At 33.3% G+C, this 27,495-nt stretch overlaps 1 protein-coding gene across 4 annotated transcripts in view; it reads left to right on the top strand.

Annotated features, from left to right (window-relative positions):
* GSK3B (glycogen synthase kinase 3 beta) overlaps nt 1-27,495 on the top strand; it is a 167,563-nt gene that overhangs the window by 99,484 nt on the left and 40,584 nt on the right. For all 4 annotated transcript variants that reach the window (XM_032479975.1, XM_006190481.3, XM_032479986.1 and 1 more), the window contains exons 5-7: nt 1,074-1,204; nt 4,417-4,523; nt 8,242-8,339. In XM_032479975.1, the coding sequence (XP_032335866.1) occupies nt 1,074-1,204; nt 4,417-4,523; nt 8,242-8,339 (336 nt within the window). The remainder of the gene's footprint in view (nt 1-1,073; nt 1,205-4,416; nt 4,524-8,241; nt 8,340-27,495) is intronic.

The raw sequence follows: 27,495 nt of genomic DNA, 5'->3' as shown, positions 1-27,495 counted from the left end.
TGCTGATGGGATTACTATGGTGTTAATATGTTCCTCTGTCCTCAGTATTTCCTGTAAATCAGTGATTAGGTATATTTTTGTAGGAGTCAAGACCACTTCACATGTAGATGGTACCGTATGTCAGTGCTTTATCTGACTTTTAACTGTCTTTTTTTGTTGTTGTTGGTTTTTTACCAAGATACTGGTATCTTTGGTTTGAATCATTTCAAAAGTTCTTTCCATGATATATAACTTTGTAGTAGAGGTCAGGAGGTGAATAGACAGAAAAATTTATAAGTGAACCAGGACACTGACCTTGGAATAAATAGGTTTAAGCTATAATCACTTTCTTCACAAAGATCCTCTCTTTCCCAGTCAAGGGTCTAATTCTTTCTTCCATGCAGACCCAGTTTCTCAGTGTATCTTGTTTTGTGATAAAATTCAAATAAATATTCTTTTAAATTGATGTCAGTAGTCAGCTAGAATCTATTTTTAAATGGCATTTTAAAATCTACCTAATTATGAAGGATATTAACAGGAAGAGTGGTGATACTGTTAACAGAGTTACTGATGTCTTAATAGATCGTTGATTATAGATATTCTCGGTTCACATGTAAGTTTCCCCAGACCTCTATGTCAGTAACCTCTAACATCTCAGAAAAATATTACTCTAAAGATGAAACTGTAAATAGTTTTAAAGATTAATGATCTTAAAAAACAGAAGACTTGGCTTCTGGTCTAAATGTTGCTAACTTAATTAGCCACATGATTTGGGAATACCCTTTTGAGCTTTTTAATCTGTGTTTAGGAAAACACAGGCTTGTGGTGAGATGTTAGTAAAATAAAAAATTATAAAACACGTAAAATTTCCTTTTTTAAACTATTAAAGGATGGTACAAATATAACACTAATTAAACTTTAATTAGCCGATTAATGTAGAAATGATACGAAACTTCTTAAAGGAAGATTGAGTGCTAACAGTCCCCAGCATTTCACCTGTTCTGTTCTGAAAATCTGTTACTTTGTTTCCTGCTTAAGGATTCTGAATTGTTAGAAATGGAAAGTATTCAATTAATTTTTACTCTTTATTCCAGTTGTATATGTATCAACTGTTTCGAAGTTTAGCCTATATCCATTCCTTTGGAATCTGCCATCGGGATATTAAACCACAGAACCTCTTGTTGGATCCTGATACAGCTGTCTTAAAACTTTGTGACTTTGGAAGGTAAACTAGCTCTCTTTTCTTCTCCCTTTCTTCTCTCCTACCCCACCCCCCTGCCCTATATGCTCTTTAAAATATATTAATTTTACACTGTCAGTCTAAAAATATTGTTACCATTATTCAGGGAGTATAAACTAGTGCAGTTTCTTGTTAGGGTATTTTGGTAAGTTCAAAATTATAAATGTGTATAATCTTTCATCCAGCAGTTTAACTCCTAAGAATTACTCCCTTACAAATACACATTTACAAAATAGTATATATACTAGAATTTTTTCATAGCATTGTTTATAAATGTCAGTAGGAAAATGACCAGATAAATTACAGTACATAACACATAAAATGTAATACGTGCAGCCATTAAAAAGAATGGAGTAGCTCTTTATAAATTGAAAGGAATGATCTCTAAGAAATATTAAATTCAAAAAGCAAGGTCAGGACTCTGTATAGTATGTTCCTTTTTGTATCTTAAAAACACAGAGTATAGCCATATGTGCACAGATAAATGCATGGCTTATTTCTCAAATGATATATAATAAATTCATAGCATTGATTACTCCTAGGAAGGAAAACTGGAAGTGGTTGCTACATGTGAGTTGGGAAACTTACTTTTTCATTGATCATACTTTTTGTATTGTTTGAATTTTCATTATGTATATATATTACTTTTTAATAAAAACTAATTTAAAAAATACTGATTATTATATATTACTGTGTATCTTCTTTAGAGTTAACCTCATTTTAGAGATGAGGTAAAAGGTATATAGCAGTGTTTTCTTAACTTTTTCTCTAATTTAGTGTCTTATTTCTTTCTTCCTTTTTTTTAAAGCAAATTCCAATGTACTTTTTGTCTTAAACTCATTCTGTGATGATATATAGTGTAATAAGACTTGATCCTTTTCATTTCCATAGTATTCAGCATCTTGTAGATCATCTCTGATCTAACCTTTCAACATAAAATCAAGCCTGTATCCCCATGTAACTTGGGCAGTTAATCTTCTACTTAGTCTCTAGTGTAACCACCTAGAGTAATCTCTCTCCTCTTAGTCCTTAATACACCTCCATGTAACCTGGATCCTCTCCAGTTTTTTCATCCTCACTAAATTCTTACTTTTCAACTCAGTTTCTTATCAATATTGACCCACACCTGCTAGTATCTGTATTCCTACTTTGTAATACTTCTATACCAATTCGCTGTTTAAATTTTAGATTTAATGTAGGATACATTCTCCACAGGCTGTCTCTTGGGAGAGAGTCTTAAAAAAACAAGCACGTTTGCTTTGTCATAAGTTAATTCTTAGTCTTACAGGAGTGTCCTCTTTTAGACTATCCCCTTCTTACAGTTTCCTAATTTGAGACACCTATCACAGGATCCAGTTCATTTTGCAGGCTGTAACTCTGTCCCTTCAACTAACTATAAGAAAGGGTGAAGGATATTAAATCAAAACTCTTATTTGATGCTTGAATGAAGTACTACTACATATTATCTGTAGGACAAACTGCCCAAAATAGATGAATTTTCTTGCTATGGGGATGTCTTCCCCACTGAGAGTGACTGACTGGTATGGATTGTAAAAATACTTATGAGACATCAAGTTTAGTGGAGTTTCTGTTCTCCAAAACACTTGCTGTGGGCCATTTTGTTGGGACATAGAAATCACTTTGTTCTAACATATTTGGAGTAGGGATTTCACTTGTAATAGTTCATTTTTAATAGCTCTGATAACAAAGCTGCCTTTTTTGCTTTTAACAGTTGGTCTGGGCAAGTAGAGCTTGGGCCGCACTTTAGATTCTTAGTGCCAGGTTGGTGGTGACTTGAACAAAACAGTATTGCCTTCTTGTTCATAATTCTTTACTTAATGAAAGAGAGCCAGGAAGTATGTGAAGTGCTAGTTGGTGATCACTGTACTGAACACTCTCAACCCTCAAGAGACAGGAAGTTGCAGGCAGCCTCACCTAAAGAGAAAGAAGGTAGTGCCATCAATCAGTGAAGTCTACAGGCTGTGGAGTTTCTGATATTACCTTCTTAATCTTCAATATATTTTCTATGTATTTGAAATCTGTCTTGCTAATTTAAAAAAATCTTTTATAAAGTAGAAAGTTTATATCAGTTATGCCGGAAATGTGTCTTATATTTCATGTAGCCTAAAAAACAGAATAATAGTAATTTATGAAATGGTTGCTATGTGTCAATACTTGAGAAGAATGTTAAAAAATAAACTACCCCCCACCGTCAAAACTTGTGATGCGAGAACAGGTTATGATCAGAGTTACCATTGACCAGAAATAAATGGAAGAAAAGAAAGCCCAAAAGAAACCTTTGTGACTACTTTCACCTCTCTGTACTCTGATTTTCCTGTATGTTTACCTAAAACTTTTCTTACCTTTTTACCACTTTTTGTTTTTGTGTTTATTTCCTGTATTTATCTCTATTTCTTTGTGTCACAATGGTTAGCTCCTATAGCAGTTTATTTATTTCTATGTGTACTCAAGTTACCTCAAGAAACATTTCAAAAGAAACAAATTTTAACTTACTTTAATGTTTAAAATGCATGTCACAAAGTATTTGGAAAGAAAGTTGGATTAAGAGAACATGTGATTAAACTTACAACTGCAGAGTTAGACTTCGTGGGCTGTGAATCATCCCCACCTACAGGAAAGGGCCTATCTTTTTTACTGGATAATGAATGTTTAGACAGTTAATAAATTGACCAAGATGGTAGAAAAATAAAGTAGATTGGGTCACCTTGGGGTACTCTGTCAGAAGTTGAATTAGAGTGGACAATTTCTTACCCTTTAGCATATTGGATAAAAAAAATATTCATTCTCATATTCTATTACTATGCTTTTTGGTGAGGGGAGTACCTCTTATTTTTCTGCCCTTCCTTTGTATTTTAGAGGTGGAATTCAAGGAACAGGATTAGAAGAAATTCAGCATTTGTCCTTGTGTGATTTTTAAAAAATCTTTTTCCTTAGTGACCATTGACAAATGCATTCTCTAAGAATTACTGTTCTTTTTTTCAGGGTGGTATGTTAAAATTACAGATTTCCTTTGTCAGAGATACTTAAAATGGTTCATATTTTCTTTTTCTTGTATGTTGCATGATTGAAACTGTGGGAATCCTAGATAAACATTTGGTATTGTGAATGATAGCAGTTTAGGTTCTTTTCATGGTTTAGATTTAATTTTTAAAATTTCTGCTTTTTTTTTTTCTTAGTGCAAAGCAGCTGGTCCGAGGAGAACCCAATGTTTCGTATATCTGTTCTCGGTACTATAGGGCACCAGAGTTGATCTTTGGAGCCACTGATTATACCTCTAGTATAGGTGAGTACTGAATCTGAATATAATGACTTGTAATTTTGTTTTTAATTGAGGTATAGTCAGTTTACAAAGTTGTGTCAGTTTCTGGTGTACAGCATAATGCTTCAGTCATACATATATATTCATTTTCATATTACTTTTCATTATAGGCTACTACAAGATATTGAATATAGTTGCCTGTGCTATATATAGTACAAGCTTATTGTTCATCTGTTTTATATATAGTAGTCAGTATCTGCAAATCTCAAACTCCTATTTTATCCCTTCTCACCACCTTTCCCCCTGGTAACCTTGAGTTTGTTTTCTATGTCTGTGAGTTTGTTTCTTTTCTGTAAATAAGTTCATTTGTGCCCTTTTTCTTTTTTTTTCAGATTTCACGTATAAGTGATAGCATATGGTATTTTCTTTCTCTTTCTGGCTTACTTCTCTTATATAGGAGCACCTAAATGTATAAAACAAATACTAACAGACATAGAGGGAGAAATTGATGGGAACACAATAATAGTAGGAGGTTTTAACACCCCACTAACATCATTGGACAGATCTTTCAGACAGTAATTATTAATTGCATCTTATGTTTAGTAGTTTAGGATTACTAATCTATACTTAAGTATAAAGATAAATATGCCCTGAAATATGTTTCTTTGTAAAGATTGATATACAAAGATGTGTAGAATTTTTTTTTTAATTTCATGTTTTAGGATTAAAGTATATTTACTATTCTACTTTTAGGTTTCTTGGATTAAAAGAGAGGATAATAAGGCTATTCCTTTGCAGTTATATGATTTATTTAGGGTTATGGTTAATTTTTAACTTAAAATTTTAAATAAGTGATAGGATGACCATATTACTGACATTTGTACCATGCTATCTCAATTAGTTATTTAATTTTAGGTCAGCTGAAAAGGAATAATTCCAATTTTTTCATTAGTGGTTTAGATAAACCCACTGATTCTGTAGAAGTTGTTGCAAAAAAACCTCTAAGGATAGAAGGAATTAGAGACAGTTTGCTTCATTCTTCAGTGACCTCCTCTTCCACCCCTTTTTAGCCCACTAGGAGGAGTGAGCATACAGTGTATGGTCAGCTGGTCATAAATAGGAAGCTAAGAAAGGAGGAGCAAGAGCAACTTTAGGGTGGTGTGCAGGTGGAGGTCAAAATTATTTTATTGTTATATACTGTTTCTGAAGAGAATTCCTTAGTCCAAACCAAACAAAAGCATACAAATACCAAACAAACAAAAGATAAAATAAAAAACCCCACGGTAACAGAAAACAAAGAAAAAAACAGAACTTGGATAATTTCTGTCTTTTGTTACAAGTAGAAATTCTCTAATAGGAACGAAGACCTCTAAACAGAAACACATTACTACCATTTTTATTTTGCCAAAGGGCAAAATGCCAAAGAACATTTTGATTTGTGCCAAGAGGCCAGCAGTTTTACCCATCATTTCATTCCCAGCAGTGCAAATGTCAACATAGTGAAAAAGGCAGATAACATCTTAGTATTCTTAGGAAAGTAACGTTGTCCTCAGCACCTCTGAAAAGATCCAGGAGGCCCAAGGCTCTGCAGATCATACTTTGAGATCTGCTGCACTAGAAAACAAAGAGTATAATAATAATTGTGTGTGTTTAGTGCTCAGAGTTTCATCATGGCTAAGTTATATGGCATATGTTAAGGGACACGTGAGAAATAGTGAAAGGGAGATTTTGGTTGGAGTAGACCTGGATTTGAGTTCAGGTTTATTACTACTTAGCTAGGCTGTAAAGTGGAGATTACTAACAGTTCTGCCTGCCTTTCTGAGTGGCTATGAGGATTAAATAAAATGTTAGTGAAAGTACTGTAGAAATGTAAAGTGTTGTTCTTTTTGTGGTTCTTTTGTGATATTTGTTAACTTGATTCTTCCCCAATAGTAAATTTCAGCTCTTTATCTTTGGAGGTGTCACTGGATTTTCCAGCTGCTTTATATTTAGTTCACATATATGCAGCTAATCATCTGCGTACCTGGGCTGAGTTGTGCCAGGGTCACCTAAAATAAATGCAGTTTCCTTCTTTTAAAAAAGATATATCGTCTGACGTATTAAGGCATGTTTATATAAACCTTTGACCCTCTTAAGAGTACATTACTTCTGTAAATGTCCATATGCCTAGCAGTTCTTCAAGAATCTTCTCACAAAAGGACAGGTATACTGTTTTTTCTATTAGGAATCAGTTTGCTGGACATTGTGAGGACTTACTTTCCAGTAGCCTCCTTTGCCCGAGTAAAACCAGATTCTGACTTTCTAGGCTTAGAACTCACTTTCGAACTACTGAAATCCTAGATTTGGCCTCCTTTTTTAGATTTATGACCCTTGCTCTTAAGACTCAAAGATTTATAAACGAAAATAAAGAAATTTAGAAATGTACTAATAAAATAATTCTAGAAATATTTTTAACAGTGGTGTTTGAAAGAGTAGCTAGACAAAATCAACTTAAGAGTTTCTTTAATGAATTTTGTGTCATTATTTTTCTGGATCAGTAAAAAGAAGTCCCTGGAGCAGGAATTTCCAATTTCATCTCACTACATCAGACTTCTAAAATTGTTTGCTGTCCTCATGCCATTCACCATTCTTCTCCTTCCTACTGGTAGAAGGAAAGCTCAGCAGTGATTTATGTTCATCTTCCTAAAGCACTTGATTGTTAGTTCATTTAAAACCCAGGAATCCAGAAACTGAAAATTAGCTTTTTCTTACAGGAAGTCTTAAGTAATGGGCTATGAACAGAGTACCCATATAATTTGTCTTCCCATTTGGTAGTAATTTTAAGAGAGAAGGGAGTGCTGTTCGTAATTATCCCCGGACAGTAGATCTAAACCAACACTGTCTTGGGTAAGCCAGGATGCATGCTTTCGGTTATTTTTTTAATTCATTACATTTATTTATAAATTACTAAAATTTGTTAAATAATTTTTAGTTTATTTATTTTTTATTTTTGTGGGAGAGGTCATTGGGTTTATTTATTTGTTTGTTTTTAGAGGAGGTACTGGGGATTGAATCCAGGAACCTCCTGCATGCTAAGCATGTACTCTACCACTTGAGCTATATATCCTCCCCCTTGTTAAATTGTTTTTAAGGATTTCTCTTAGGATTGAGGTTTCTGCTTCGACTTAAAAGTAAATTATTTTGTAATTTGTAAAATAAAATGTATTCTTTCTTTGCATTTTAAATGGTAATATATTTAAGCACATTTTTCTATCAGTCACATTACAACATAAAAGTCAATAGTTTAAAGTCTTAAGATGTTTTCTCAGAATTTGCATTGGCTTACAACCTTGTGTATAGGAGGTTGAACCCTTGCTGCTATTCTGTGTAAGCACCTGCTAATGTACAGAGATTGTGTCACTTTGACTTATTTTTAAGTATGATAAGTAAATAATCATGCCCTATGTTTTTGTACTATAAGCCCTGTCTTGGTTGTTGAAAACTTGAACATCTGATATTTGATAATTAAATAGACATTACCATTTATTGGAGCATTCTTGTTGTCCTGTTTCCTCTTGAGTAAGTTTAACACAATTTTAAAATGCATTAGGGATAGTTTGATGACGTTTTCCTCCCTGTTTTGGATTAAACAGTCTTTCCTTCTGATATTTACTCTGATCGAAGTAAAATTAGAAAATGTGTACAGTTTTTCACGCAACTTAAGCTGCAGAGTATTAATAAGCCTGTTTTCTTTTTTCTTCAGATGTATGGTCTGCAGGCTGCGTGTTAGCTGAGCTGTTGCTAGGACAACCGATATTTCCAGGGGACAGTGGTGTGGATCAATTGGTGGAAATAATCAAGGTGAGAAGAATTGGATCAAAATTTTTGAACTAGAAGTAATCTTGTGGCTAGTCTCTAAGAACCCGTATCTCGCGCACACACACACACAAAATTTAAGAAATGGAGAAAATGATCTAAGTCACATAGCAAGTTCAGCCATAGAAGAAGTATAAGAACCCAGCCTTTTGCTTTCTAATTGAGTTATTGTTCTGTTGTGTGATATTGGAAAAGTTGTTTTGGCTATCTGATGCACGAAAGGGATATAACTTTTATTTAAGATAGTTAAAGCTATAGATCACTAAAATATAAACTGAATAAAAACACAAACTATTTTTGCTTACTATGTACTCTCTGCTCGTAATACGGTGCTGAGCACATAGGAGATACTTATATTTATTCAATATTTAAGTATTTATAAAATGAAAGAATGAGTATGTATGATTAGACCCCTTGGTAGAAGCAGATTTTTGACTTTCAGGTTTAATATAATTTTGTTTACTAGGTCCATCAACACCTTTATTAACAACACCAGGTTCAAGGTATTATTGTCTTGGAATTAATGTTGTCCATTAAGAACAGCAGCACTAAGATTTTAAAGTTTTTAATATTTGAGACTTTAGATAAGTTCTTACCCCTTTAAAAAAAATGTAGTGTGTATATTGTATATTTAGACTACTGGGTTGGTTCATTCTGAGGTTATAGTTTGTTCAAAGCAACAATACCTACTGTCTTTTGGGCTTTATTCTTGATTTTCCAAATGTTTCATAGACACAGAAAATTGAAAATCTCCTTAGAGGTTATATAGTCCAATTCTCCATCCAGTGAAAGAAACTTCTTAGTTACATTCTGACAATTTTTTTTTTTTATTGTTTTCTTGAATACTTCCAGCATCAGATGGCTACTTTGGAATGCAGCCTGTTCTGTATCTGGACAGTTTGAATTTAGTTTTTATTGTACTGAGCCATAGCTCCTCAGTTTTTACTGATTATACACAGGACTATGATTGTTATTTTAAAATCCTTGTACTTCATTTTATTAAAATGTTACTTTTGATAAGATGTTTTTGCTAGGTATCATGCAAGTGTGGTTGAAAACACTAGTGTGTAATCAAGAATCTTTCTTACAGTCCATATAATCTATGATTTGCACCTGCGACCACTGGTATTTGCCATCCTTTTTTGGTAACCATCTTTTAGTCTCAAATTGAAGTTTTAACCTTAGTTTGACAGATCCACTTCTTTCCTGATTCCTACACTACACTTAGATGTAAGTTCAGATAGTTTGATTTCTTTGTTTCCTAAAAGCCTGTATATTCCTTATTGTTATTCAAATTAATGTTGTTATACAGGAGTTGGCAAACTTTCTGTTAAGAGCTAGATAAAATATTTTAGGTTTTTGTAGGCTAAAATGCAAATCAAGGATATTAAAGATATGTAACAAAAGAGAAAACAAATTCCCACAAATTTTTCATTGATGAAATTAAAATTAAGATAATAATACAAGTCTGTTAGAGGAATTGAGTTCTTTTGGGGGCGTCTATAACATTTCTCGTAATAGGGGTTCAAAATCAGTATTTCATATCATTAAATTGATTGCAAATGGTTATCTTTAAAATCAATTCTTAGTTCATGGGCCCTACGAAAACAGTGATTGGGCTGTAGTTTGCTGATCCCTAGTTAGTACAACCATTCAGCTTTTTTTCTATCCCAGACTTTCACTTGATGCACTTGAGCTTTCCATACTATGGCTCTCTGGGCATATTGCCATTCTACATTTGTCATATATGTTTAGCTTATTAGAACTGTGTCATTTGTCTACTGATTATAGTGCATAATTTTGGGTGATATATAGTTTGTCATTAACTTTAATGAATTCATACAAGATAGAAATGAAATTGCTCATGAAACTAAGGTGGATGTCTGTGGTAAGTCCGTATCTCATGCTTGCCATTATATCTTAGAAATCTTTAAGTCCAGAACTTATTTCGCTGCTTTTCGTCAGTCCTTGTAATTCAGTTTTCTGATAATATTATTTTGTGCTAATTTAATTTAATTTTAGTAGAAACTGTCAGTTTGGTATTGATAGCTTAAGACTTCATTATTATCTAGGGCTTGTTGCAAGTCAGTCCATGATCACTTGTCATAGTAGGCCAACTCTAAAACAAAACACTCTTTTTATTTATATGTTATCTTGTCATCTTGCCTTTATACATAGTCATCACCCTACTGAAGTTTCAAGGTCACTGTCTATAGATGTTTTAAAGATGATATGAGATAATGGAATTAACATCCCAGGGCAATTTGGAATATCAAGCTTCTCAGTCCCTTATATAGTGTTAAGCAATGTTACTGCCCAGGATAGAAGAAATATCAGTATTAGTTTACCACCCATTTGGTGACCCAAAGCTAGCTATATGTTACATTGAGGTTAATAGGCATTGTTTTTTGGGGTGAGGGTGTTAGTGTAGCTCTAAATCTTATTGCATGAAGGTTAATAAACATTGTAGGACTTTTGTGTGTGTTTAATATAGCTCTAAATCTTGTTGATCCTGTCTGTATATCTGTTCTTTAAATGTTTAATATATTTGATGTTTCATTGAAATAAAAACTCATAACTAATTCTCATTCTGATAACTGTTTGTTTTCCTGATCTAAGTTGTATGTCAGAAAAAGAGTTGTCTAGGTTAGCTTTCTAAGTTGTACCTTACTAAGACATTGCATATTTTGAACAAATGTTGTCACTCTTGCTAATTAGGACTTCAAGAAGTAGGTTTGAGTTTTCTTTGAAAGGTGGTCTCAGAGTTACCCAATTCAGGTGTCAGGTTTTTTTTTTTGAGATACTAGTCATGATCTTTTAGTCTTTTTGGTAACTAGGGAATCTATGTTAATCTCTTCTTTTCTGCAGTCTTTCCGTTTTCTCTCTTGAAAACCTCAGGGGGATTCCTCTGGAGTATCTGGAGGTGGCTGACCTCCAGTAAATAGATACTCTTATCTGAATTTGAGTTTATGCAAAAAATGAACAATCATACAGCAGACTTTATATGTGGTAGACTTGCCTCATTATTTTATAACTTTCTAAGCAGGAACTTTTATTTATTTGCAATAATGAAGTTGTTATAAGGCAATTAAAATTACATAATTTCTCCTTTAAAACAACTTTACTAAACTATTAATTTTCTCTTCGCAGTAGTTACTTGATTTAAATATTTGTTTAGATAGCTCTAACACAAGGAAGAACTAGTAAAATCTTACCTCTAGCAGAAACTTTAGAAATTTGGAAGTAGAAAACAGATCTAAATAATCTTTTGATGATGTTATCATAGCTAAGTAAGTGGACTTCATTTCTTGTGATGCCTATCAAAAAAGATTGAGAAAGAAAAAGATTTAGCAGTGGAGGGTGGGACTAAGGAGTGAGGGAAAGAGGATTTTCACTTTTTAGTTTTTAACAATCATCTCTTTGCAATCCCAGAAACTATGAAAAAAATAGATGCTTTCAGTTGTTTTGTGCTGGAATGTTTTGTTAGTAAACAAATAAAAACAGTTACATAGAGAGAGAGAGGGTATGTATAGCTGAGTAGTAGAGTGCATGCCTAGCATTCATGAGGTCTTGGGTTCCATGCCCAGTACCTCCATTAAAAAAAAAAACCCTAATTCTGCACCCCACCCAAATATTTAAAATAGAAGAAAAAAATGTACATAGAGTGAAGAGAGCTGCATTCTACTACAGATGTCTGTCTAAATAATTGTTTTCTTGATCTTCCAATTTGATGACTCTTTGGCTCCTCAGAAGTCTGCATTTTCAGGTATTGGTCAACTACTGCTAATCATAAAAGCTGCCACTCAGTGAGACTTTCCTCTCCACCAGGCACTGGGCTAAGCACTTGACATATATTACTACATTTAATCCTTATTTTAATCTTCAAAAGGTAATGATGATGATGATTACCACCAGTACCGTATCTGGGAGAGGTTGGGTGGTAGGAAATTCCTGTCTGATTGATCTTTTGCTAGGTTAGTGTCCTCTGTTCATGGAATTTTGTAGCTCTGGGGAAAACAGTGTGATACCTAATGTCAACTTGCTGTCTACAACACACTAAGTTAGTATTTTTAAAATGGGACCACAAAATAAAGGAAACAGCCCCTAAATCTTATTGTAATGAATATACCAAATCAGTCTGTGGTATCTTTGGACTAGGTTTAATTGTGCTTCATCTAAAATAATCAAGGTTGTGATAGCGGTTTTCTTTGCTTTCAAGTACAGCTAAGTCTTATTTTCATCATCTTTGCTTAGCAAACGTTTTAGATTTCAGTTATCTCCGTATTATAGGTTGTTCAGCACTCTATCCTGGCTTAACATTTTCACCATCATATAGTCTCTCAGAGGTCTAAGACATTGATTAAATCAAGATTTAATAGATATAAAATACTTTTCCAAGTTTTTTGATGGATCCATGATCTATCTTTGCTAATGTGCATTTGGAATTTAATCACATGTTACCTGGTGACATTTCTTGTGCTGTCATATTATAGAGCTCTTGTGTTGTTAACAGACTGCAGGGACAACATACTAAACTTACTGTATCTCCTTTTTCCAATCCCCAGAACATGTAGGCACACCCTATTACACATTGTGGTACAGATTTTTACTTGTAATATGTATTATATGTAATATATAAAAACTATAATTAAAATATTTTAATTCGTTCTTATATTATTATTTAAATTTTTCCATGTTTATTACTGACTAGAGCAACAACTGTTAGTAGCTTTTGGATCGTGGACTTCTTTGAAAATCTGTCTGTAATAATGGACTCTCCTCTAGAAAAAAGCATACATGCCAGAGTTTTGCATATAACATCAGGTAGAACTTAGGGTTTTCTGAAGCTCATCCAGAAACCCTAGGTTAAATATCCCTATACCAGTGCAAGGAACTAGGGTTGCAATTTGTAGTAACTGCCTGCAGTATAAATATTACACACATAATGTCAACGTTTTTAAAATGAGTTTTAAAATAATGATTTTCATGTAAAACTCCTCGGCTGCATCTTTACATTAATATGTTGTCCATAGACCGGAAGAAACATCAGTTTTAAGTTACGACTGTGAAGTTTTACTGGCTCTACAGTAACTTACTCATACTTGGTTAAATCTGTATACACTTATAGGTATTTGTGCTCAGGCATGGAAAAGTGTCTTGTTTCCTGACAGTGTAGCATAGTTTAGCTTTTGACTGAAGAATAATGGTATCCATTTGAAATCTTTACTTTTCCCCCAAAAAAGCAGTATAGTGATTTACTAAGTTGTCAGGATATATTTTGTTTATGCAAAGAACTTTTCACGTAAAACAAGGTTTCATGACATCATCATTCAAAACTGATGTACTGATAGTTATGTTTTAGGACCTGAGTCAGAAGACCATCCACAGGATTACTCTTTGGGGGATATGATGCATTTTATTTATCAATTGCAGATTCTTCTGCATGGTTGCATTTTGAAATCTTTTGTGTATTTGATTAATTTCAGGATCCCAGTTTAATTATTTTTCTTTGAAGTAATCACAAAATATGTAAAGGGACAGGTGAGAGATGGGATAGGGACAGAAGTCTGTCAAGTTAGCAGCACTTAAAATCTAGATGCTAATTTCAGGTTTTTACTAAAGAATCTGCTTCCTTATTTAGCAAAAGATAGGAATTTTGAGAGCAATAATTCTTAACAGTAGAGTAGTGGGAAAAATATGAAGAAACACTGAAACCTTGTAGAGGGGTATTTATTTTGTTAAAAGCATCCTGAGTGCTATTTCATATCTGTAAAACAATTTTTTATTGTTACATGTAATAGAAGGAGAACATGAAGAAAATCTTGGCTTATGATGCTACAAAGAACTAGAGTGTTAGTAACTCTCAAATGAAGCAAGAGCTGGGTGATGTGTGTGTATAGAATGTTTACATATCTCAAAGCAGGGTGTGATTTTTTTAAAGTTTGGGGAATACAGTGAGTTTTTGTAACCCAAGAGATTCTAATCCCTGCCTGCCTCTTTTCTGTTATATACGCCTTCCTTGAGCATACCACTGTGGCTGAGATCCACCTAGAAAAAAGGTCTTTTGACTCCTGTGCATATATACTAACCAAGAATGACTTTTTCACTTTATGTTGAATGCTTTGCATAATCGAAACATTAGTCACCTTTTGAGGAGAAGGAGAGGATTTATTGCCAAGAATAAAATTTTATTCAGGAAGCAAAAATGAGAGTCAAAACAATCTTTAAAACAAAGAATAAAGACATACTTCCCATTTTTGAAACTTAATTACACATCTACAGCTATCACAACAGTGTGTATACTATGGAATATTATTCAGCCATGAGAAAGAAGGAAATCCTGCCATTTGTGACAACATGGATGGATCTTAGGGCATTATGCTAAATGAGATAAACCAGACAGAGAGACAACTACTGCATGGTATCACTTGTATGTAGAATCTAAAAAGGAAAGAAATAAGTCATAGAAACAGAGAGTAGAAAATTGGTTGCCAGGGACTTGCAGGATGGGGGAAGTGAGGAAAGATTGGTAAAGAGTACAAACTTTATAAGATGAATAAGATCTGAGGATAATGTAAAACATGATGACTATAGTTGATAACACTATTAACTTAAACATTCTCACCAAAAAAGAAGGAAGGAAGAGAAAAAAGAAAAGCGTGAGGTGTGATGGATGTGTTAATTAACTAGATGGAGGGACTCCTTTCACGATATATATGTATATAAAATCACCACTGTTTATGTTTTCTATGTCTTAAAATTTTATTTGTCAATTAAAACTCAGGAAAAGTGAGGAAAAGACAGTATAGTATTGACATGAGTGTAGGCATATAGATCAATGGAGTAGAATTGAGAGTCAAGAAATAAACCTTTACATTTATGGTCAGTTGACCTTTGCCAAGGATTCCAAGACAGTTCAATGGGGAGAGAATAGTTATTTTAACAAATGATACTTGGGTAACTGGGTATCCATAAGCAAAAGGATGAAGCTGGACTCTACCTCACACCATATACAAAATTAACTCAAAATGAATCAGACCTAAACATAACCAAAACTATAAAACTCCTAGAAACATAGGTATAAATCTTTGTGACCTTCAATTAGACAATGGTTTCTTAGATATGAGACCAAAAAAAACCACAGGTGACAAAAAAAAAACAAAACAGATACACTGAACTCCATCAAAATTTTGAAATTGCGTCTCAAAGGACACCGTCCAGAAAGTTAAAAGACAGCACACAGAATGGGAGAAAATTTTTGCAAATCATATATATGAGACTTGTATCCAGAATAAGTAACTCTTACAACTCAACAATAAAAAGACAGCCCAGTAAAAAAAAAGTGGGCAAAGGATCTAACTAGACATTTCTCCAAAGACGTACAAATGATCAGTAAGCACACATACACACATAGAAAGGATTCTCAATGTTGGTAGTCATTAGAGAAATGCAAATCAATATCATAATGAATACTGTATTGCATTCACTAGGATGACTAAAATACAGACAGACAATAACTAGTGTTTGTAAGGATGTGGAGAAATTGAAACTCTCATACATTGTTGGAGCAATTGTAAAGTGGTGCAAACAAAAAATGGTTTGGCATAGCCTCAAAATATTATACATAGTGTTGACATATGACCCAGCAATTCCATTCATAGAAATGAACTGAAGACATTTATCCATACAAAAACTTGTACACAGATGTTCATAGCAGCGTTATTTATAGCCTAAAAATAGAAACATTTCAAATGTCCATTAGCTAATGAGTGGATAAATAAAATGTCAGACGCAAAGGGCCACGTGTTATGTGATTCCAATTATATGAAATGTCCAGAATAAGCAGATTGGTAGATACAAAGTAGATTAGTGTTTGTCAGAAATTAGGGGGAGTGGACATGGGAGTGACTGCTCATGGGTACTTAGTTTCATTTTGGGATGATGAATATGTTCTAAAATTAGATAGCAGTAATGGTCCTCTGAATATACTAATAAAAAATCACTGAGGTGTTTGTAGGAGTAAATTTCATGATATATGATGTATATCTCAAAGATGTTATTTTTTATAAAAGATAAGAATGACGACATCTGCGTATGGAACTTTTGATAAAATAATGTTGCTCTTTCTGCTGTATTTTTAAAAAGGCAATAAACTCTGACCGTAGTTTTGCGAAGAACTGAGATCAAGTTAAGTGACTCGTGGTACAAGAGTGAGTGGAGTAAAGCATGGACCCACAAGGGAACCCTCCTGTACTAGCTTACCCTCCTAGGCTGAATAAATAGTTTAGCCAGATTGTTTAGTTGCGTTCAAATAACATGACAGCTTTCTCTTTTTTCCATTGATGTTCCTTATGGGATTTTAAGACTTGTACTGCTGTTGCTATAGCTTTTATTTATTTATTTTTTGGTTCCTTGCTTTTTGGAAATCAGAAGGAAACCTTGAGAAGGAAACATTACACACACCACAAGAAGGGGGGTGTCTTATACCAAATTTCACTATTATATTATAGGAAAGGGGTAGATAGAAATTAGATAAAATCTGTATGTGTTGAGAGTTAAGTGTTTTAGCTGCCTGTATCTGTGGATTTAAAAAAGGAGAACTTGAATTTTGTAGGGAAATACCAGAGGGAATAACATTTTATATCAGTCCTCTGGAAGTGAAAATGTATAGTAGGATTCTAATGTCAGTCGAGCACTGATATTTTGAAATAGAATAGCTCAGTGACTTGTTTTCTAATTTTTTACAGAAATTTGTTAAGTTTATGGTATAAGCAGTCAGCCTGACAATTACGCAACTTGAATAAACAGTTCTTTTATGCAGAAAAGAAATAAAGATGTTTAATTATTCAACCGTGCTACATATAATCTCTTGCCTCTGTATTATACAATTTTTATCCATTTATTTAAAAAGTTTTAATTGAATTTATTATATATAGGCCTGGCCGTGTATCCCTTTAGTCTTTCAGAGTGCATGCCATTTTAACTACATGTTGATTTAGTGAACCATTTGTGTTAAATGCTGGGCCAGAACATGGGAGGGCCTTGGCCTCAAGGAGTTCAGAGACCCATTGAAGGGAGGAAGGGAACAACTGAGGGTGGTAGAGTAAGGCAGTTATGATCCCAGAAGTCTGAGCAGAGTACAAAGGCAGAATCATCCTGTTTGGAAGTAGTGCTATCTGGAAAAGCTTCGTAGAAGAGGTAACTCTTAAGCTGACTTTTGAAACATGGAAAGGTTTACCACTTAGAAAAAGGAAAAGAATGGAGGACATAACACACTGACTTGGACAAAGATGCTTAGTGAAAGAAATCAGATCTATTCTGTGTTGCTTTATGGTTTGAGCCTAAGATTCTGAATGGTTAGAAGTAGTAGCATATGAGTTTACCAAGAGAGGGAAGACTGGAGCTGTCGGCAGTGGCCAGAACACACTATCCTGTAGGCAGTTGAAAACCACTGCAGGATTTTAAGCAAAGGAATAACAAATTTATGTATAAGTATTTATATATTCATTTATTTATATTGAAGTATAATCAGCTTACAATGTGTCATTTTCTGGTATATAGCACAATACTTCAGTCACATAGGAACATATATATATTCATTTTCATAATCTTTTTCACAAATTTCTAGTTAAGATTTCTTTTACTTCACATTGGCTTCAAAGACTACACATACAGCTCTTGTTGAAGTTTGGCGACCTCTGGCGTTGAGATATTAAAATACAAGTGTGTGAAAGCTATATTTGAGCACCTTTGTCAGATGATTTTTGGCTCTAAATCTTTGGGGACATAAATCATAATTCCTGAGTTGATATTTATTGGGGTTTTGGGGTCTGGCTAACTTTGTAATTAAAAGAATTTTTTTAAATGTTATGACAAATATCATGGCACTGGGTACAAATAAAACAATTGATTTAATCATAAAGGATGAATAGTGTCCCCAAAGGGATGGGACAGGCTAATCTCTGGTTCTTTGAGTCTTTCCACCACTACATCCCATGATATTCCAGGATGGTGGACTGAAATATATGCTTTTTTTTCCCCCAATAAATGTAAAGATCTTTTTCTAATGACAAATAACAGAATACTACTCTTCCTAATGGCATGATAATTTTGAACACCCCCCTCTTATTGTGTGAGATACTATACTTACAGAAAAGTGTATAAACATTACATTCAGTTTCATTTCCTTTAAGTAGCAGAGGAACTCGGCTTCTAGAAAATCTTAAAAATAATTATTTTTTAAAGCATATCCTCAGTCTAAAAGTTTTGGTAAAAATTACTTTCCATCTCTTAAAATTCAGGAGAACTCAAGACTTGTTTTGTGTCTAAAGTGATAAGGTCCTTGTCAAATATACCTTTTTAATCTATAAATGCTTATGTGATTTCAGAGTTTCCAAATATAAATCAACTGAAATAAATCAGGTAGAAATACACCCTGAATCTAATAAAAACTTAGTATAAAACTTAAAAATATACTCAGAAGTAGAAATGGGATAGTTGATTTATTAGGATGTTTTATGTTTGTGGAATTGATTGCAGATGGTGATGAATTCAGAATCTTTGCTCTTCATAGTCTATTGCTTGTTTAACTTGCATCCTCTAATGTTGCCATTCATCCTTTGTCCAGTCCTTATTCTCTGTTAGCACTCTGCTATTAATGTAGTTACCCAAATCATGCCATTTTCCACTTCATACCTAGAATGCATAGAATGTGCTGCCTGACTCATTTGCTTCCTAGATTCCTTAAGTAAAATTAGCTCTGTCTCTCCTTCCAGAATCCTTTCCTGAATCTTTTCCTTACTCCAGTGCATTGTTGCACTTCCACTTCACACATCATTGATGCTTATTTTGTTGTATTGATCTTGGCTGATTGTAGTTGATATATATACAAAGTTTCTCTGCTGTAGAGCTCCTTGAGGATAGAAACTCAATAAATGTTTTGAATGAGTGAATGATTTAGGAGGCTGAAAAAAAATTTTAATGCCTCTCGATTATGTCTTACCTTTGCCATCTTATGTTCTTTTGCATCGTAACTCATACTTTTGCTTTCTTAAAAGACTCCACATATGTATATAAAGTAATTCTGATTATAGGGTTTGACAGACTGATACTTTTAATGCGAGCAAGCCTTAAAATAGCAACAAAAGAAGGATAAACATGTGGTTGTAGTTAGTGTAGTAAAGGCATGACAAATTACATAATGTTCTGTTTACTTTTTATATTAGCATCGTAGAGATTTAATTTACATATAATAAAATCTAGCAATTTTATTGTAGCAAAGTGTACAGTTTAATGAATTTTGACAAACATGCATAACCATCATCCTGGTCAAGGTTTAGAACATTTCCATCACAATGAAAATGTTCTTGTGTATAGCCCAGGGTGGCCAAATGTCCCAGTTTGCCCCAGACTGAGAGGTTTGCCAGGATAGTCCCAGATAGACTGGGACATTTGATCACCCTATTCCTATGCCTTTGTAGGCAGTCTCCCATCTTCTGGTTCAGGTTACTTCTGGTCTGCTTTCTGTCGCTACAGATTAGTTTTTCCTATTCTAGAGTTTCATATAAATGGAATCATATAGTACATTTCTTTGGTATCTGGCTTTTTGGGCTCAACAGAATGTTTTTGAGATTCATCCCTGTTTTTGTATTACTTATTTATTCTGTTTTATACTGAGTTGTATTCTGTGAATAAACCACAGTTTGTTTATCCATTCACCTATGGATAGACATTTGATTTTTTTTTCATTTTTGGCTACTGTGAGTAAAGCTTCTGTGTTTTTTACAAGTAGTTTTGCAGACATGTTTAAGTTTAGTCTTAAAATTACTTTTATCATTAGGAAATGACACTCTTTATTTCTGTTTAATTTCCTTGTCCTGAAAACTACATTTTCCGATATTAATGTAGGCACGTCATCTTTTTTATGATTAATGTTTACATGGTGTATCTTTTTGCATCCTTTTAATCTACGTGTCTTTATATTTAAAATTCATTTCTTGCAAACAATATATACATAGGTCTTCTTTTTTTACTGAGTCTGATAATTTCTGTCTTTTAATTGGAGAGTTTAGTCCATGTACATTCAGTGAAATTATCAATATGGTTGTATTTAAGTATTCCAGGTTCATATTCATTTTCCTCTTACTATTCTTTTTCCCCCTCTTTTACTGCTACCCTATGGCTATAATGAGTATTTTTATTTTCCCTATTGGCTTTTTAAGCCGTACCTCCATGTTGCATTCTGTAGAGATTGTTCTAAGATTGAAAATAGGCATCATACTCAGTCACAGTCTACAGATAATAATATGCCACTTAGCGTATAAAGTAAGAACCTTAAACAGTATTATTATCATTTCCCCTTTCTGTCCTTTGTCCTTTTGTTATCATACATTTTACTTCTATAGTACTTTATTATTTTACTTTAAACACTCATTTTCTTCTAAAGAAACTTAAAAGCAAGGGGGAAATGTCATGCATATGGCTGTATATTTACCATTTTTGGTGACCTTTGTTTTTGTATAGATAAGAACGTCCATTTGGAATACTTTTCTTTCATCCTGAAGTATTTTCTTGTAGTGAAACTGTTGGTGACAGATTCTCTTAGCTTTGTTTGCCTAATAATGTCTGTTGAAGGATATTTTCACTGGGTATAGAATTTCTTGGTTTTTAGCATCTTTTTTCTTTCATTCTTTAGACAGGTTCTCTTTTCTTCTGGCTTGCATTGTTTCTGATGTCAGCTGTCATTCTTCTTGTTAACTCTGTAAAATGTGTCTCTTTGTTTTGGGAAAGATTTTCTCTTTATCAGTGGCTTATGTTAGTTGATTGTGACTTGGTGTGTTATTTTTACATTTATACTGCTAAGGCATCATTGAGATTTTTATTGAATTTTCAGCAAATTTGAAAAAATGTCTGCTGCTATTTCTTCAAATAGTTTTTCTGTGTCTGTTCCCGAAATCTCCTTTTCAGACTCCAATCATATGTACATATGTTTTTCTAGCCTTTTTGTTTACCTCCATGCTTCAGCTTTGATAGTTCCTATTGCCCTTTTTTTTTTTTTTTTTTTTTTTTAAGTTTATTGATTGTCTTCTGTGGTGTCTTGTCTGCTGTTAAACCTCCAGGGAAGTTTTCGTTTCACATGCCATATTTTTCAACTATACAGTTACCGTATGGTTCTTTTTTTTTTTTGTCTTCCATTTGTCTCCTCATTACAATAGCTATTTTAAACTCCTCTCTTGTCCATTCTTTTATCTCTGTCATTTCTAGATCTGTGTAGGTTGACTAATATTTTTCCCCCTCTTCCTTTTGGATCACATTTATTTCTTCTTTAAAGAATATTTTGTCAATCATTTTTCTAGTTGTTTATACCTAGAGGACAATTCTGGTATCAGTTACTTAGTAATGACTAGAAGCAGAAGTGTGTAATAGTCTTTTTTTTTTTTTAAATAATGCAAACCTTTGCATGACATTCCAAAGTTTTTGAACAACTGATGGAAAGTTATACAAAATTGCACTGTGTTATATAAGATTTTTAGTTTACATTTGACCACTTTAAATTAGTTATGGCTCCCCATTAGATACTCACAGTATTTATACCTAAAGCAGTTCTATAACAATGATCTCTGTAACTTAGGCCTTGAGATTAAAAGTTCTTTCAGTAAAATTACTTACAATGTGCACATCCTTAGTACTTGTCCACCATTTAACATTCCAGTCAAAATTCTATACTTGTGAAACAATCACTCACAGACAAAATACTAAACTTGTATGTTTGGTATTGCAGATATACTTAAGCAGTGAAAACCTGCAGCTAAAAAAGCCTGATAGTGATTTATCAAAATTGCTAAATTATTAAAATAATCTTTACAAAAATGTATAAAGTAAGTTGGAGATTTGTTACACTTTTTGAACTTGTTTAGCAAATTAGATGCCAGTATTTCTTCATATTATTCTGTTGCCTGAGATCTATAATTCATAATATTAGCAGTTCAAGATATTCTTTGTATTAAGTTGAATTACCATGATATGGATAGATTTTATTTAAATTGTATTTTTTTAAGTTGTCAAGTAAAGTCTAACCTTTTATTTTTTAACATTTAATTATAGTCTTGTGAACTTATGAAATCTTAATATATCCTGCACAACTCCAAAGAATTTAGGTTTTATTTTATGGTATAACCAATGGAGTTTAATAAAGTGTTTTTTTAAAAGCATATATTTTTAAAAAACCTTTTCTTGTTTCTGTCCTTAATATTAGGTAGACCATTTTAGGGAGTCAGCTACACATGCATTTGAATCCCTTATTTACTGTTGACAAACTGTAACTCTGAGAAGTCGGGTTACCTCAGTCAACCTTAGGCTTCTCTTAAGTGTGAAATGAGGTAATAGAGTATCTATAAAGTTTAAATCAGAAAAGAAAATTAATATACGTAGCACAGAGCTTTACATGCTGGGTGCTCAGTAAAAAAGTTCTTCTCTTTGTTCTTTCCTTTCCCTCACTGATGGACCTTTTAAAAGGAAAATATATACATGCTGTCTTCATGTAGTCATTTCAAGTGATTACAGTCTGCTTGCCATTCTCATGACTGATCTCGCCAAGGTCAGAAAGGAAGCCTTCATGGCCAGCATTAGTGAACACCATTTGATCTGTATTTTACCTGGGCTGTTGTATCAGGTACCTACCTCTCTGTCCTTTAAATGTTCCTTGTCCTCCATGGTGTCATCGTCTGTGGGAACTTCTTCCAGTCTCTTAGACTTCTATATCATCCTTCTTTTTAAATTTCCCGTTTTCCATATATTTGTATCTTTTGAGTCCCCATCTTCAGCACTCTTCTCCTTCAGCCTGCTTTGCCTGTTACCCTCGTAGTCGCCTTAATAGCTGTACATCAGGTTCTAGCCTCAAGCTCTCTTCTAAATTATATACTTATATCCACCCCTTGGTGGAGAACTCCTCCAGGTTCGTCTTGAATATATTAACTACTGTTTTCTCTTCCAGCTCTATTCCTTCATGCTTAATAGCACCAACATTTTTCACAACTACCAAAATTAAAAACTGAAATTGTTTGTCCTCCAACCAAGTCAATAAACAAATTCTTCAATATCATCTCCTAAAATTGGTTTGCCACTGATAAGATTGACATATTCTAGTTCTGCCTCTGTTTAGTTCTGACCTCTGGAAAGTTGTTCCTTCTGAGTCTCAGTTTTTCTCATCTCTAGAATGTTAGGACTAGATCAAAGGTCAGCAACTAGGGCCCAGGAACCAAACAAAGTCTATTGCCTGTTTTTGCAGATTAACTTTTATTTACTGCTACTTTGTGCTACAGTGGTAGAGTTGACTAAGAGGCAGAGCTGCTCTGGCCCACAAAGCCTAAGATATTTACTCTCTGGCCCTTTAAAAAAAAAAGTGCTGACCCATAGACTAGTGGATCTCCCATCTTGGTTCTAGCTCTATTAGCCAACCTGGGGAGAATGTAGTTTTAAGGTTAAAAAAAGAGAGAGAGAAGAAAAAGAAAAATGATACAGTAGTTGAATATTTGGTAAGAGAAATTAAACATAGACTGTGACGTTAGAATCTCTCTTTCTGTATCTAGTACCCTTAGTGATTTAAGGTCATGTAGCTGTAACAAAGGGATAAAAAGGTCTCCATTGCCACTTCATGGTGAGACTAGTTTATTTAGTTAATTGCTTGTAAATAATTGATAGTGAATATATCAATGATTCCATTTACTAGTTAGTAATAAAGTTCCTTAAAAGTCACAAATACCTACATTTTTAAAGTAAAAATACAGTTAAACTCTGACCACCAATTAAAAGTACTATTCAGAATCTTTTAATATCATCACCAGTCATCAAAGCAGATTATTTCCCATTGTCGTAAAAGATTTTTTCACATCCATGTACTAGTGAAAGAGGATTCTAGGTATATAAAAAATGCTGGATTACAAAGTCATTAATATTGAACCTTATTTAATTGTATGTATGCTGACAGGTACTGCAGCTGACTTTCAAATGCATCAGAAAATAAAGTGGATCAGTGGAAATGTGATGAACCAAATATAGTAAAATGTTAATCATACACATGGGTATTTGATATAAGAGGAGAGTGTTTTCACTATTTAGAAAAAAAGGATGCAACTTTTCTCATGTTTGAAATTTTTCATTTATAAAATTTGGGGTAAATGTTTAGCTCTAAATGGCTGTGAGATGGTGAGTTTAGGGAGAATGTGGGAGTTAATACACATATACACACATGTAGTATACCTTCGTGCTTTCACATAAAATAAATTATTAAAATTTTTTTGTTAAGTAAACATTGTGTATATGTCATATGTTTCTCACCTGTTTTATTGTGTATTTCACAGCTTTACTTCCATTTGGAATATTCTTAGATTATAATAAAATGCATAATGAGAGTTGAAACACTCACTTCAGGAAGCAGCCTGCCTTTTCATTACACAGTGTGTAATTCTTGAATTCTCACACATAGCCCCTGTGGGAAAGTCAGCCAAATGGTTGATAAGTTCAGGTGATCTCTCTCCATACAGTAAAAAGATGCATATACTAATGGACAGCATACATCCCTCATTTCTTTTGGCATTCTTACCAACTCCAAGGGAGTTAGGACTGTGCCTTGTGTTAACAGAGTACTCAGTAAATGTAGAGGGACTGCACAAAAAAAATACTCACTGATTCAAGAGTGGGCGTTTCTTAGGTATCATTTTGTTTATTGTGAAATATATTATATTGCAAAAATACATAAAAATGTACAGTTTAAAGCATAATAATAAAGTGGCTATCCATGTAACCACCACTCATATTAAGAATTTGAATTAGAGGAACTACTTAGGCCCCTCCCAGTCACAATCCTTCCTCCTACATCCTCTCTGTTAAGCTAATCTATTATTGATTTTTCTAGATATTTCTATGCTTTCAGTTTAGTTTCACAGTTTTACTATGTAAACTAAAATATAGTTTAGTGTTGCCTATTTTTAAACTTTGTAAAGGGCAGGTTATATATTCATTGTTGAGTAAAAACTCACCACTACGTGAGATTCAGCCATAAAGTATGTGTAGCTCTGGTTCATTTATTTTCATTGCTAGTTAGTATACCATTGGATAACTACATCACAGTTTATTAATTCAATGTTAGGTTTTTGCTTTTGCCTGCAATATTGTGTTATTACAGAGAATAAATGTATAGTTCCTCTAAATATATAGGTTAGAATATTTGCCTTAAAATGGAATTAGTGTGTGATAGGATTATTGAAGGTGTATACATTTTTAAATACTCATTTTTTCATATCATTGCTGTTGTTTTTCTTTAGCACTTGAAAGAATCCAGTGGAGTTGCATTTGGGAGGCAGAATTATCAATAAGTTCACTCTCCCTTCTTTTTCACCCTTTTCCCTTTTCCCCAGTACATATACACACAGACACCCTTCATCAAAGATCTAATATAGAATGTAAGTGCTTGCTTTATTATTTAAAAATAAAAACTAAGTTAAGATTCCTTTTAGCCTTCATATGTTAAGTATGGATAGTTCCTGACTTACAGATGTCTGATAGCTACAGCTGCAAAGGCCAGAGAGTTCCCTTCCCAGTGCTAGATATCTTGTTCCTCTCTGTAAAGCTGGAATTCTACTACAAGAAGGAAAGGAAGTCTTATTACTGGAAATATAACTTTATTTTCAGTGCCCTAAGAGTGAGCTTTCCCCCAGAACAATGTTAGATATAGAAGTTAGAATGATGTGTTATAATTAGATTATTTTTGCACATCTTTTTAATTTTATTTCTAATAACATCAGGAGTTTGCTCAGAAGTTATAAGGCAATTAAAGGTCAGTTTATAGTTAACTAGATTCTTTTTTGACTTATACTGACAAATAATACTATTGTTCTATAGCTCAATGTTCTTTCCACCTGTCTTACTCAAACTTTATGTATTCTAATATTTAAATAATTTCTGAAAGTTTTTATTTCAGGTATAATTGACATACAATGAAGTATATATACATATTTAAAGTATGTAATTTGGTGAGTTTGACATATGTATACACCTGTCATGAAACTATCACCATGAAATCGACATAATGAACATATTTATAACCCTCAGTAATTTCCTGGTGCCTCTTTGTAATACTTCCCTCTGGCCCCTCATAACCATGGATCTTCTTTCTGTCACTATAGGCAGAAAATTTTCTAGAATTCCATATGAATTAAATTATACAGTGGGTACTTTTTGTCTGGCTTCTTTTGCTCAGTATATAGTTATTTCGATTCATTCATGTTCTTTTTTATTACTGAGTGGTATTCCATTGTATGAATATACTACCATTTATTTGTTCACTCACCTGTTGTGGGCATTTGAGTTATTTCTACTTTGTGTCAGTTACAAAAAAGATGCTATACACGTTAGTGTACAAGTCTTTGTATGGGCATATGCTTTCAGTTCTCTTGGGTAAATAGCTGGAAGTGGGAATGATGAGTGTATGGTAAGTATATGTTTAACTTTCTAACAGACTGCCAAAGTATTCTCTAAGATGTACCATTTTACATTTCCACCAGCACTGGATATCTTTTCTTTTGTCCATTTTTATTGGTTGTTTGTCTTCCTGTTTTTGAATTGTAAGAGTCCTTTGAATATGTTTTCTCTCAGTCTGTAGCTTGCCTTTTGTCTTCTTAAGAGTGTCTTTTGAAGGATGAAACTTAAGATTTTGATTAAGTTCTGAAAGTTTTAGTGAAGTCTGGAGAATTAGAACCAAAAACAATGACAAAAATACTGAAATTCTTACTTTGCCCTGATTATTGATTGCCACAAATCAAGTACTTATCATTACATTTTACTCCTTCTGTTCAATATCCTTGAATTGTACATGGCTTAATATTTTGTTTCAACAAACTTGTTTTAAACTGGGCCCTAGAGTTACGAAGATGGGTATTATATGTAATCTTTCTTCAGAGTGCTGGTTATAGTATTTAATGTTTCTTCCCATTGTCTGTTTTGTGCAGACAGGTCCATTTACTTTCCTTTTTCTGGTGCCTAGTACAGCTTTGTAGGCAATGAAGTGCTCAATATATTTTCATCTTGTAGTTATACTTTTTTTCCACACACAGATATGTAAGTTTATCACAGCAGGAAATCTTTT

Source organism: Camelus ferus, chromosome 1, assembly GCF_009834535.1.
Source record: "Camelus ferus isolate YT-003-E chromosome 1, BCGSAC_Cfer_1.0, whole genome shotgun sequence".
Lineage (NCBI taxonomy): Eukaryota > Metazoa > Chordata > Mammalia > Artiodactyla > Camelidae > Camelus > Camelus ferus.
The sequence above is the reverse complement of the archived record's forward strand: the minus strand, read 5'-3'. Positions and strand labels throughout refer to the sequence as shown.